At 39.7% G+C, this 14031-nt stretch overlaps 1 protein-coding gene across 7 annotated transcripts in view; it reads left to right on the forward strand.

Moving 5' to 3' along the window:
• The window catches only part of GTDC1 (glycosyltransferase like domain containing 1), a 319298-nt gene that overhangs the window by 284840 nt on the left and 20427 nt on the right, over positions 1 to 14031 (forward strand). For all 7 annotated transcript variants that reach the window (XM_045299491.1, XM_004703837.3, XM_030888005.2 and 4 more), the window contains one exon: positions 8539 to 8648. In XM_045299491.1, the coding sequence (XP_045155426.1) occupies positions 8539 to 8648 (110 nt within the window). The remainder of the gene's footprint in view (positions 1 to 8538; positions 8649 to 14031) is intronic.

Below are 14031 nucleotides of genomic sequence, written 5' to 3' on the forward strand. Positions count from 1 at the left end.
AAAAATACATAGATTTGGAGTGATGGGACCTAGTTTCAAATGCAAATTCAATATCATTTTGCTATCTTAAGCAGTTTACTTAATTTTTCTGAATTGTAATTTCCCAATATCAACAAGTAATTTTATTTGCATAACCATTTGGTTGGATCCTAAGGAAGATTATGATCTTGATTATAAGATTATGTCTAGAATACAAGAGATTCTAAAATAACATTTATCTAGCTCCACCTGTGTTCATGTATTGAACAGATATTTATAGAGCATCTAAATTTGTGGTACAGATAATATCGAAAGTCAGTAGAAGTCAAATAATGCTATAGTAAGAAAGATCCCTCCCCAAGTCTAGGTTGATTAGACCTATTAAAAGTTTCTTTCTCTCCTTTACTCAAAGTCTGCTGCATGTGTAAGTGGATTTGCAAGACAGCTGCCCTCTGTGTGGGAATCCAGACTCCTTCCATCCTTAACCATTTTAACCCAAGACTTCTACACAGAGGACAGTGCAGCACAGAAAAAGCTATCAAGAACTGCTCTTAGGTTCTTCAGCTTGCAACCCATCGGACAGAACTAGTCCTGGAGTCCCATCCTACATGGCAAGGAGATGAGCTGGTGGGCCATTGTATGCCAGGAAGGAGAGAAGAATGGGATCTTAATTTCCACTAGTAATGGCTACCACTATTTGGCTAGGCCGTGAGTGCTATTGCTAAAGTGAGCAGTCATCACTGATCCTATTGCCTGGAAGAGCTCAATCTAGAGAGACACGCTGCCAGCAATGCTGGAGCATCCAGTAAGGTCCATGTTTGTGCCTGAAGCCAGGCAAGAGGAGTAGGAGATAGCTTTCAATATGTATAAAGTCATGAGGAACATAGGAAAGGGGAACGATTTAGTATATATGACAAGGATAAGAATTTAGAAGTCCTCAATAAATACAAGTGAACGTTAAGTGAGAAATACGAAGAAATTTAGCAGTACAAAATTGAATGGGAGAGGCAGCAGAGAGAGAACAGATAGATATAGGAAGAAAAAACACATGGAAACAGTTTATGCTTTTCAAATGTTCTGAACAATATTTGTGAATAAAAGCTGTTCTTGCTGTATCTAGTGCTTCCAGTAAGCCTGAAATGTTTCTGTGTTGGTCTCTCCTGCCATCGAGGGGATTGTGGAGGAGTGCGTTTCCAGCCAGACGGCTTCGTTTGTACCTAGTCAAGAGTGTGGAAATTGCTGGAAAGCTTGGACCCTGACTCATCTTTTAGAATATTTTGTGATGAATCAATCAAATTCTTGGACTGGCAGCTGTCAAACGTGGAGGGGTTAGAGGAAATGAGGAGTTGCGCTGCCATAAATACAGAAAATGTTACAGACTGAAGTAAAAATCTCAGACTGTTCTGATAGAGATCAGAACAGAAGTTCCTAGACAGGGTAGGAGAAAAATGTAACACAGAATTCAAAATCACATCCTGTTGGCTCACCTTTAGCCTAGGAATACAGATCTATACCTGGAACCAGGAAGGCACATATTCCTTAAAACATATGAAACCAAAAACAACATCAGCCCAGAAAGAAAGGTTTGAAAGCAGGGAGGAATAGGAACAGAAGTACAGTATACCTGAAAATGAGAAATGGGGAAGACATGGGGAGATTGCTGATGCATTGTGGGGGCTGTAATCAATAGCATGAAACAAAAGGCATTTGGATTGTTGAAGGGAAAACTAACTTGCTGTGTAAACATTCACCCAAATCAAAACAGAAATTTTTTTAAAAATCAAAATCATACAAAAGGTCAGACTTATTGGTCAGAGTGAGGAGTGGCGCCCTGAGGTGATGCCCCTGGGGCATCCTCCGGACCTGGAACTGCACCCACTCCTAGAGATTCCCTCCTCAGACGGACCTATCCAGGGAACACTTAAACCGGCAGGCAGGCTTGCCTCCAGACCCAAAGGGCAACACTTGCTCAGAAACAAAATTTTGGGAGACAGGCAGGGGGAGGAAAGACGGACGAAGGAAACAGGTTAGTCAAGGAAGAAGTGGAACGAATGCAGTTACAGTGAAGGAATTTTAATTAATATCATGATACAAAATGTGTATAGATTTTTGATAGAGAAACTAATTCTGTAATTTTCAACCAAACCAAAATACAATGGTTTTAAAAATGCTATAGGAAAGGTTTATTGTAGAATGTTACCGACTTCTTAAAAATATCAAAAATCATGTATATAAAAATTTTATTATAAAAATAATATAAAGCACACAAAAGCAGGATTGTCTAATACAACCCTTAAAGCTAAGCACTGTTGTTGCTTTTTGGTGTAATCCATCCCAAACTTCTAGCTACATCCATCCATTTGTCTTATAAAATCAGAATATGTAGTATATTACCTTGTCACCTCCCTTTTACTTAACAGTATATCTTAAATATTTTTAAATCAAGGAATATACTTATGAAATACCATTTTAGTATCTGCATCATACATTTGTCTATATGAAGGTATTTTTACTTATCCCATTAGCTTATTTACATAATATTGCCATTATAAACAATACTGTGATGAACATACTCTAGCTAAATTTCTGTGCACAGTTTTATTTCAAAGGATAACATTTCTAAATTGCAATTACTGGGGGAAATTATGCATTATAAGGCTTATTATGATACTACTAAATTGCCCTCTAAAGGATTATTTAAATTTATATTCCTACTAACAATGGATAAGAACATTGGAGTGTTCAGGAACCCATAAATCTGAAAGTGTGGTTATAGAGAATTGGGTATGTTGTCAAATATGTGTTTAATCTTGATAGCTGTTAGCAGAAAGGGACATATTTAATATTCTATAATAAAGTCACATGTATTAGGTCTTCCCATCTAATTTCTTAGAAAGGAATTTAAGACATTCACATATCTAGCTAAATGGATTCATTAATATTATAGGTCCTAGCATAAGACCCAAGGATGAACAACGGAGTGTCTAGAATGTATACCTCATTTGAAGATATATACTGAGCTCTGCCATTGAATGTTACTGGGTCTTAATATAAGATTGTGCTTAGTAATTATACACATCTTTTATGTCTTCCTGAATATTATGCAATTCTCCATTTTTCTAATAGGAAAAAAGCAGACAAAGTTGCCCGTTAAGTCGAATATGTAAACTTGGAGGGACAAGCCATAAACGATGGACTGTCTGCTGCCCAAGTACAATGTACTAATTTAGATAAGTGTGCTGGTTGTTCTGGGTAGATCTGCCCAGTCACTTCCGTCTCATAGCAACTGTGTGTGCAATTGCAAGGCAAGCACTGCCCCATTCTACACCATAGATCCTGCTATGTATGAGCCCCTTATTGCAGTCACGGCGTCGGTACATCTCATGGAGGGCCTCCTCTTTTTCCTGGGCCTTCTCCAGGAACTGGTCCCTCCTGAGAACATGCCCCAAGTCCGTGAGACCAAGTCTTACCACCCTACTTCTAAGGTGCATCCTGACTTGACTTTTTCCAAAGCGTATTTGTGCATTTTTCTGGAAGTCCATGGTATATTCAATGGGAGAAAGATGGGGCTCTCTATGCCCGTAAAGAGTGACAATCTCGAAAGTGACGGGGTCAGTTCTGCCCTGTCCTGTTGGGTCACTGGGAGTCTGCATTGACTCGATGGAGAGCAGTGAGCTGGATTTTTATGGTATATTCAATATTCTTTGCCAAAACCATCATTAAAGGTATTTGATCATGTTGTTTTCCTTATTTAGTGTTCAGCTTTCATAGTCGTACAAGGCAATTGAAAATATTATAACTTGGGTTGAGTGCACCTTAGTCCTCAAAGTGACAGCTTGGCTTTTAACACTTTAAGGAGGTCTTTTGCAGTAGATTTGCTCAATGCAATATGCCATTTAACTTTTTGACTGCTGTTTCCATTGGCATTGATTGTGGATCCAAGCAGAATTAATTCCTCCATTTATTATGCTGTGGCTTATTGCTCCATCTCTGAGAATTATTTACTTGTGTTGAAGTGGTAACGACACTACAGACTGTCGTCTTTGATCTTCATCAGCAGATGTTGCTATTCACTTTCAGCAAGCCAGGTTGTGTTATCTGCATATTGCGGATTATTAATGAGTCGTCTTCCAATTCTTCAGAATGTTATCTATACTTTGTTATGATCCACACAGTCCAATACCTTTGCATTATCAATCAAATACAGGTAAACATCTTCAGATGTGCTCCGCTTTCAGCCAAGAACCATGCTATCCCTTGTTTCACATCCTTTTATGAATTTGACTCTGATGCAGCCAATTTTAATTCTCTTATGCATAATTGTATTTGCATGTGATATTATTGCATGACAGCTTCCATATTCTGTTGGGTCACCTCTCGGAATAAGCACATAAATGGATCTACTCCAGTCAAATGGTCAAGTAGTTGTCTTCAAATTTCTTGGCATAGATCGATGTTTCCTAAAGTGGGCAGGACCACCTACTGGGGAGGGGGCAGTGCTGAAAGTAGCTAGGGGAGCTGTAAAAACATACCTACACTTTATCCTGGATCATGAACTCTGGTACAAAAGTTTTTAATTGCCAGTAGGACAATTACTATATATATTTTTTAAAGGAAGAAGTGGACCAAATAAGATTATGAGTCAACAGCAGAAACAAAAGAGCATTTCTAGTGTTACAGTCATGTTGAAGCATCTCACTTGGTAGTCCATTAATTCTTACAGCCTTGTTTTTCTGCTGATGCCTTCAGTGCAGTCTGGACTTTTCTTCCTCAAATAAGTACCATTGGTCTCAAATGTCAACGAATTATTTTGGTACCATTACTCTGTGTATTCTTTCTTCTTTGGATGCTCCCTGTACTATTCGCTATTTTGCCCATAGAATCCTTCAACATTGCATCTTAAGCCTAAATCTTTTTCTTCTTCAATTCTTCTGGCTTAAGAACTGCCAAACAGGGGCTTCTTTTTTGGTTTTCTAACTCCAGGTCTTTGTACATTTCATTATAATACTTTATGTAGCCATCCCGAGACACCTTTTGAAATCTTCTATACAGTTTTTGCTTACTCATTTTTTTCTATTTGCTTTCAATATCCTACATTTAAGGACAAATTTCAAAATCTTTTTCTGATATCCATTTTGGTCTTAATTTTTTTCTCTTTCTAATTTGGACTGAATAATACTTAAAAGTGGACATTACACTTTTTTAATAAGTATTTATAAGTATTGCTCTTTTCCCACCCTCATATTGTCATTTTAGTTCCATTTACCCACCCAGGCTTTCTTGACATCAGAATGGTGCCACCTTTGCAGGCAGATGGCCTGTTTCCCACCACCTGCCATCTGTGATTCACTTAAAGAGGTATGGGATGCAGGACTTTGAGAAGCTGTGTGTGATGCAATCCCTGGAAATCTTTTCACCGGCTAAAAAAACCTGCTTACCACTCATTATCTCAAGTAGACACAACATAAATCCTCTTTTTTTTTTTAACATAACTAACTTTAGTTTTTATTTTCAACAGCATCTAACATTTAGAATTGTTAGGTCAGACCCGCAAAAGTAATTACTGACTCCATATTTAAACCCTTGCTATTTCTTTTACTGGCTCTCAAGTGAATGAAGGAGGTGTTTGGTAAGCATTGAACTGTTAACCACAAGGTCAGTGGTTCAAAGCCACTAGCTGCTCCTGGGGAAAAAGAAGAGGTTATCTGCTCCTATAAAGATTTACAGCTTCAGAAACCCTATATTGAATTGCTCTGCATTGGAATTGATTCTATGGGGATGCATTTGAGTTTTCAGTTGCCAAGTGAATGGCTTCCAAAACCGACCAAAATGTACAATCAACATTGTTTCAGACTAGCGTATCTTCCCCAACAGTACTTTGTTGGAAATAAAGTAAGTGCCCCATATTATGAAAGATTCTTATAAAGAATTTGGCATAAAGTGCCTCTCTTTTCCGAGGGATGATTTTGACGAAGAAAAATGTCACCTTGTTTTCAGCCGTACATGATTTAAACAAAAGAGAGGAGATTCACACAAAATCTCCTCTGTGCCTTTATATAAAGTGACTATTGAATGTGGAAGTTTTCGTTCACCAATAAGAAACATCTAAAGAATGTGTATGATTGTATTGCATTCAACTTGTATAGACACCCTGAAAATAGAGGTTCGTAAAGTCTTCTGGAAATCTACACGTTGGAATCGTTTAATAAGTACAGCAATTCAATTAATCCTAACCCTCCCAACCCAAGCCACATCTACTTTTACTTGAACAACAACAAAGGGGTGGGGCATGGGGGGGATTTGATTGATACTCTCATGAGGATCCTAGCAAAATATCTACAACTCAGAATGAAAAATTGTCCTCAAAATGTTTAAAGAAGGGGCCAGTGCACTGTCCCTCAGATCGGTTGGAGGGCTGGACTATAGTTTAAAAAACAACTATGAACAAATTCCTATGCACACTGCACATATCTTATTTTGAAGTAGAAAAACAAATGGGGCAAAAACACCCGGCAGGCTGGATAAATGTCCTCGGTGGGCTGCATGTGGCCCGCGGGCCGTAGGTTGAAGATACCTGATTTAGAGAACCGAGAGGTGAGATTTCCCGATAGTGTTGTACCTCTTTAATATATATTCTATTGTTTTGTTCTTTCATCTAAGTCAGTGGTTCTCAACCTTCCTAATGCTGTGACCCTTTAATCCAGCTCCTCATGTTGTGGTGACCCCCAACCATAAAATTATTTTCGTTGCTACTTCATAACTGTAATTTTGCTACTGTTATGAATCATCATGTAAAAATCTGATATGCCGGATGTATTTTCATTGTTACAAATTGAACATAATTAAAGAATAGTGGTTATTCACAAAAACAATATGCAATTATATATTGTGAAATATTTATTTATAATTACAAATAAATGAAATTTTGTCTTGAAGCATGGTGTAGCATGGGCCTTCATCTGTGGGCGTGTCTGCATGTGGGCGGACCCATCTGGAGACAGATAAAGGAGCAGTGTCTCGGTTCCTAAGACCATGGGAAAAGATTTCCCATGGTCTTAGTCGACCCCTGTGAAAGGGTCATTCAGCTCCCAAAGGGGTCACGACTCACAGGTTGAGAAGCGCTGAAAAAAAGAATCAGAAGAAAAGAACATTTTTATGTGTAGATGGCATTTATTTGATAAAGATAGTATGTGGCGTATACTTTATTTTCAAAACGTTTTGAATCTTTGTTCTTAGCCTTAGCAGTGTATATGGAAGAACAATTCCAAACCTTGCCAATGGTATATGTATGTTATCATCTTAAAAAGATATGAACATTTTGTCTTTTTTGTTATTAGACTGTAAGAGGGGGAGAGCCTGAAATAAATTATGGTTTTTTACAACTTCTGATTCTATAAGATCTTACAATTTCATAAGATTATAAATGCCATTTAAAATGTTAATTAGAAGATGCATTTGTTTTAATTCTTGATACTGAAAATATTGACTGAATTGTGAATTAACACATTTAGGGTTGCAGATGTCATTTTTCATGAGATTTCCTGAATGATGTAATTTTCATATTTCATATAGCAGTTTGATCAATTTACAGATTTATTTTACATAATTAGTAAATGAGAGATTCAATTGCTAATATATAACTTTTTCTGTAGGAGAAAAAATAAGTTAAAATACTGAATTATAAATAAAAAAACAAATATTTTGAAGACATCTGGTCCACATCTGTTTGAAATAAGATAATTTAAAACAGTGTAATTAAATGCAAGAAATACTGAAATATTCACACCTTACAATGTAAAAAATAACTCATTCCATTTTAATGTGATTTATTGAATTGGATCCTTTTAAAAAAAAATACTGTTCTTCAGCTTCTCATTCTGTCATTACAAAGAAGACTGACAAGCTAAACAAACAAAAAATGATCCATTTTTTCAAAGGCTTTATTAAATGAAACAATTATCTTTATTATCATCCATTCCTATGGTAGATGCTGACCACTCCTAAGTCAATAATCAGGGTACAAAGACTCAGGTTCCGCCCATTCTGATATCTTTCTAATTCCCCATTCACTTATTTTAAATGTGAGGTTAGGGGAAAGGTGTGTAATCCCACGTTCTGAATTAGGAGTTCCTTTGGGGCACAATGGGAAGCACCTTTGGAACATTCTCTTGATCAACAGGAGCGTGGACCTTCCAAGATTGGCCTTTTTTCAAAAACAAGAAACCTGCAATAAGTGGAAAATTAACCTTTGAGGGAAAGGGGAAATGCACTACACTTTATGTAATCGAATGTTAAAATGTGAAAACAAGACAGATTTCTCCTTTAATAGAAGGCTGCAGAGCCTTACAACTTCAGTACGACTCATTGAGAAAGAAGTGTGTAGACCCGAAACCACCCACTGCTGCTGGGACTTCTCCGGAGAGAGCTCTGCTGGGATACCAGAGCTCATCCAACCAGCATTAGACCACAGAAGGAACTTGATGCTGTGAGAAACCGAAGCTCTTTTCCTGAAACATACCGTAAGGTAATGCAAGATATATTCTGTCTGCTTATTTCTAGGGAGCACGATAAAGATCCAGAGAGTTTTTTTAAGGTGCTGCTGCAGCTCAAGGAGCTTGGACTCAATTTCCACGTCTCAGTCCTTGGAGAAACCTTCACAGATGTCCCAGGTATCACTTCTGAACTTCCTCTTCCTACTGAGTAGTTTTCTAGATGGCATAAACGCTCCAACTTGCGTATTAATTTCCATGATTCCCTTTGTTAGAATAATCAAGATGAGCACTGTTAACCAAAAGATTATACGATGGCATTAAAGTCTGATTCAATTAAAAAAATACTTAAGTAAGCACTCTTTGATTTAAGTTGAGAACGTGAAGTCATTTATTCTATCAAATATACTTTATACAGTGCATCTTGGTGTAAATAAAATATATTGCTTTAGGCATCTTACACTTAAGGAAAGTGAGAATTTGTAATTGGATATAGAACCTCTCACCACTGGGGTCACTGGTCGGAATCCTGCACACACTAGTAATGACTGAAATAACATCACCTCTGTTAGGTGGCCCTGTAAAGCATTTCGGCATCTACTCGTAACATGGAGGGGACCACACCCTACCACACTTGTCACTGGCTGAACACCTTTTCTAAGGAGCTTCAGAAAACAGACAGACATCTAGGCCTGGCAGCAACAGATCCTCTCCTTCATGTCACAAAGAACGCTTCAGGGCCATTTTGTTCCCGTAGCCTCCCTGGTGGCGTCGGCATATGTAAGGTGAGCATCCGGATACCTTTCATAAGCCTGACTTCTTTTAAGCTTTAGATGATCAGAATTTTTGGGAAAAACTCTAAATATACAGATACCAAACATTCAGAAATGGCCTCTGCTTTCCTTCATTTTGACTCCGAAAGACCACCTAAATGTTACTAGCGCTTAACAAGAACGTCCTGATGATGGTGCTTTGTTGAAAACCTATACCTGGCTCCTCCTTCAGTAGCCCCACCTGACGTAGCTCATCGTCCATCTTGTGTGGTTTACTGAGACCAACCTTTCTTTCTATTCTTTTAAGGTGCTAGGCCTTTTTCAGACTTTGCATATTTGCCTGTTCGTTTTTGTTTTATCCTTTGTCTCTCAACTGAGGGGCATTTGCTTCTCCTGTGAAGCCTCATCACGTCTCATAGCACACGATGCTTTTTCTCCGTGGTGTTTATCACAGCTTCTAAGTATATAATTATGCATGTGGATTTTTTTCACCTTCCCTTCCCCCAGCGCATGCAATGAGCTGAAGGTAGGTAGATGCAATGAGGTGGCTCATGTCTATCGCTGTACCCCATAGCCTAGCTCCGGGCCCTTCACAGTGCTGTCTAAAACATTGTCAGCTCCCTGCCTTCAAGGAATGTATCATTTGGTTCAGAAGGGAACACTTGTACGTAAGCACAGGAAACAAGGTGGAACACAAAGAAGAAAATGATTGCATCTGTGGTCAACGTAAAGGTTGACAGTTGGAGCCTGCCAAGCACGATGCCACAGCAGAGACGGTGTGGTCATCTGCTTCCAGTAAGAGTAGAGCCGAGAACACCTGATAAGCAGTTCCACTCAAGCGGTCCCCGAGGGTCAGAATCGACTATGGCACCCAACACCAACAACTGGTACTCATGGAAGACTGAGTGGTTGAACTGTTTGAATAGTCAGATGAGAACCATAAGAGCAGCCCCCAAACTGCTGAGAAGCACCGACTGACCACCACCGTTCTTTAATATGCGCACGGTCTGTGGCTGAGCCAAGAGAAAGCCAAGCCGATGCAATGATGTCCTGCTGCAGTCAGGAGCCTGAGGAACTCTTAGCATAGGAGGGGCTGGCCTGCAGTCCTCTTGCTGGAGAAAACCCAGCTGGCGTCTGAAGACACATCTAGTCACTGGGTCTGTAACACAGCACCAATATGAAACCCTGTTGGTCTTTCCAGGAATGGAGTTAGTTATTACTTACAGGTGACTTGGCGTGGTGGAAAGCTTATAGTGATTGACAGCCAGGGATCATTTGCCCCCCTTAGGGAACATTTGGCAATGTCCAGAAACATTTTTGGTTGTCACAAGTGTGGGGGCCAAGGGTTGCAATTGCTATCTATTGAGTAAAATTCAGGGATACAACTGAATGTCCCATGGTACACAACACAGCCTCCCCCAACCCCACTCCAGGAAGCCCAGGCCCAACGATAGTAGAACCAAGGCTGAGAACCCAGACTCATAGGAAGGGGAGTCAGATGACTGGGTTTGGAATTTGATTCTGTCGCTTTCTAGCTTCACCTCAGTTCATCGGTCTAGGGGGGTAGGGGGAAGAGAAAGAACAAGAGAGAGAAAAATAATTAATAAAGCGACCTATCTTACCCATTTAAATGGGTTCTATAGGTTTCAGCAAAACTAAATGAGGTGGAACAAAGTGCTGAACAAACTGCAGATTTTGTACTAAGACCCATGGACCTCCTTTCAGAATCTGTGCCTGGATTGTGGACCTCCTTTCAGAATCTGTGCCTGGGTTGTGGGCCGCCTTTCAGAATCGGTGCCTGGACTAGTGGACCTCCTTTCAGAATCTGTGCCTGGACTAGTGGGGTCTTTAATGTCTGCTGGGTCTAAAGGAGACATGAATGGTGCTGGACCTTAGAAGTTCATTCTGTTAAATAAACAACTAAAGGAAAAACTGTAGCATTTTAAAATGATCTTATCAAGGAAACTTCAAGGCCAATCTGTTATATAAAGCTGCCATCAGACCCCATGTTACACAAGTGAACCAGAACGTTTAGAGCAGTGGTTCTCAACCTTCCTAAGGGGGGAACCTTTCATACAGTTCCTGATGTTGTGGTGACCACCCCCAACCATAAAATTATTTTTGTTGCTACTTCTTAACTGTAATTTTGCAACTGTTATGAATCAGGCGACCCCTGTGAAAGGGTCGTTTGACCCCCAATGTGGTCGTGACCCACAGGTTGAGAACCGCTGATTTAGAGGATCTTCAGTGCAAGTATGTTCCTTGTCAAGTCCTTCAGCTTTTTTTGAAACACATGCTCAAGATCAAATCCATGGAATGCTTACGAGTTACCCGGAAATGATCATTCTAAACAAAAGCTTCTTTTCTGTGAACAGCCAACGCCTTGCAGGAGAGCTCTAATTCTGCACTGCAGACATGGTGGGGAAAAAAGTTCTAAACGCCGACATCAAGATTACCAGAAAGGATTGAGGAAAACTAAAAACCTGAACTTGGCAGAAGTCTTTCTGGTTCACCTTTAATTTGAGGTTGGGAACAGTATGTGGAAAGCTTCTGGTTAGTATCTGGCATGACAGTGGTTATTACTGTCATCTTGGCATGTTGCTGATCCTTTGCTCTAGAGTCAAATGTTGGCTAATTATATAACATTTCCCTTACTCTCCCCTTACCCCTCCACGCGGTTCCCAGCGAAACACTCATTTTCAGCACAGCAGCTACAATAAAAGGGAAATGGCAGAAAAGTTCTAGGAATATAACTTTGTTTCACATTAATATAAAGGTGTAAAAGTTTGCTGTAAGGGGAGTCCAGTGAGAGAAAGCTATTACTATAATGATCAAAACTGAATTATAAAGTTATATATAAAATGAAATAAGTTCACCAGTAAGGTCTAATAAACTCATTTTCTCCAAACCATACCATTTCTGAAACCTCTTCCTTCTTGTAGGCCTTGTGTTGTTGTTGTTATGTTTTGCTTTGCTTTTAATCATAAGATAGAATTATTTACTGAGTCCGTCTTTAGGATCTGGCAACATGTAAAGTTTCAGACATGCTTAGTAAAGAAGAGGGGCAGCCAAAAGGAGGAAGACCTGTAATTAGATCTATTGACGGAGTGGCTGCCACAATGGGCTTCAACATGACAACGGTTGTTGATGACACGGAGCTGGGCAGTGTTTCATTCCATTAGACATCATTTTGTTAGACTAAGTCTGAACCAAGTCAGTAACAGACAGCTACTACCCTGGAAAAGCTGTGAATATCCTGTAAAATGCTGTGAACACCGAGACATGGTCCTTCCCCTCTGTAATCTGACTGGGAAACAAAATTGTTTATATATGTTTAACAAAACATCAACCACTTTCATCATACTTTTTAATATCATAAATGTTTTCTAAATTATTTTGAATATATTATTACTTATCACCCTTATAGCTATCTAGTGATTTAGATAATCTTTCAAGTATTGCAATACTCAATTTATAATTGAGGAAATTTTCTTATATTGCCCCATATTCGTAATATGGGTCTGAGATAGGTCGTCAGTAGATAGAACCATGCTGCTAATATGGGGCAATATAAAACGTTATATATTGAGCATACACCCAGAACAATTTACTAGAGGCCCCAGTATGGTGGGGCCCATATCACCAGTATCACCAGTATGGTGATCGGTGACCGCAGAAAGCTTTTCCCATTTGTGGGTGAGATCTCAGCATAAATACATTGGGCACAAAGTTGTAGATGGACAACGGAAGGCAGGTGAAAAGGATGGGGATTTGGGGGGCTTGGGAGGCTGGGACAGATGAAAGACAAGAAGCAGGGCATGCTTCCTGAGTCTTCGATGCAGGCATAAGGTGACTTTCTCCCCATGATGCTTGAGGGAAGTCAGAAAATGAATCTGAAGTGGTCTGCCCCACAACAAAGCATAATGAACAAATAAAGAGGACTGAGTAAGTGTCGATATCTATGTTCCTTAGAAAAGAATAAATCGTCTTAACAGAAAGAATAATATTCCTTTTTTGCTAATCATTTTATTAGGGGCTCGTATAACTCTCATCACAATCCATACATACATCAGTTGTGTAAAGCACACTTGTACGTTCGTTGCCCTCATCGTTCTCAAAGCATTTGCTCTCCACATAAGCCCCTGGCATCAGCTCCTCATTTTTCCCCTCCCTATCTGCTCCCCCCTCCCTCATGAACTCTTGATAGTTTATAAATTATTATTTTGTCATATCTTGCCCTGTCCGAGGTCTCCCTTCACCCACTTTTCTCATGTCCGTCCTCCAGGGAGGAAGTCACATGTAGATCCTTATCATCGGATCCCTCTTTCCAACCCACCCTCCCAGTATCGTCACTCACACCACTGGCCCTGAAGGGATCATGTGCCCTGGATTCCCTGCATTTCCAGTTTCTATCTGTACCTGTGTATATCCTCTGGTCTAGCCATATTTATAAGGTAGAATTGGGATGATGATGGGGTAGGAGGAAGCATTTAGGAACTAGAGCAAAGTTGTATGTTTCATCATTGCTACATTGCACCCTGACTGGCTCATCTCCTCCCTGAGACCCTTATGTAAGGGGATGTCCAGTGGCCTACAAATGGGTTTTGGGTCTCCACTGTGCACTGCCTCCCTCCTTCACTATGATATAATTTTTTGTTCTGATGATGCCTGATACCTGATCCCTTTGACACCTTGTGACCGCACAGGCTGGTGTGCTTCTTCCATGTGGGCTTTGTTGCTTCTGAGCTAGATGGCCGCTTGTTTACCTTCAAGCCTTTAAGACCCCAGAC

This window comes from Echinops telfairi, unplaced genomic scaffold, assembly GCF_000313985.2.
Source record: "Echinops telfairi isolate 266 unplaced genomic scaffold, ASM31398v2 ScPeMD7_4;HRSCAF=17, whole genome shotgun sequence".
NCBI lineage: Eukaryota > Metazoa > Chordata > Mammalia > Afrosoricida > Tenrecidae > Echinops > Echinops telfairi.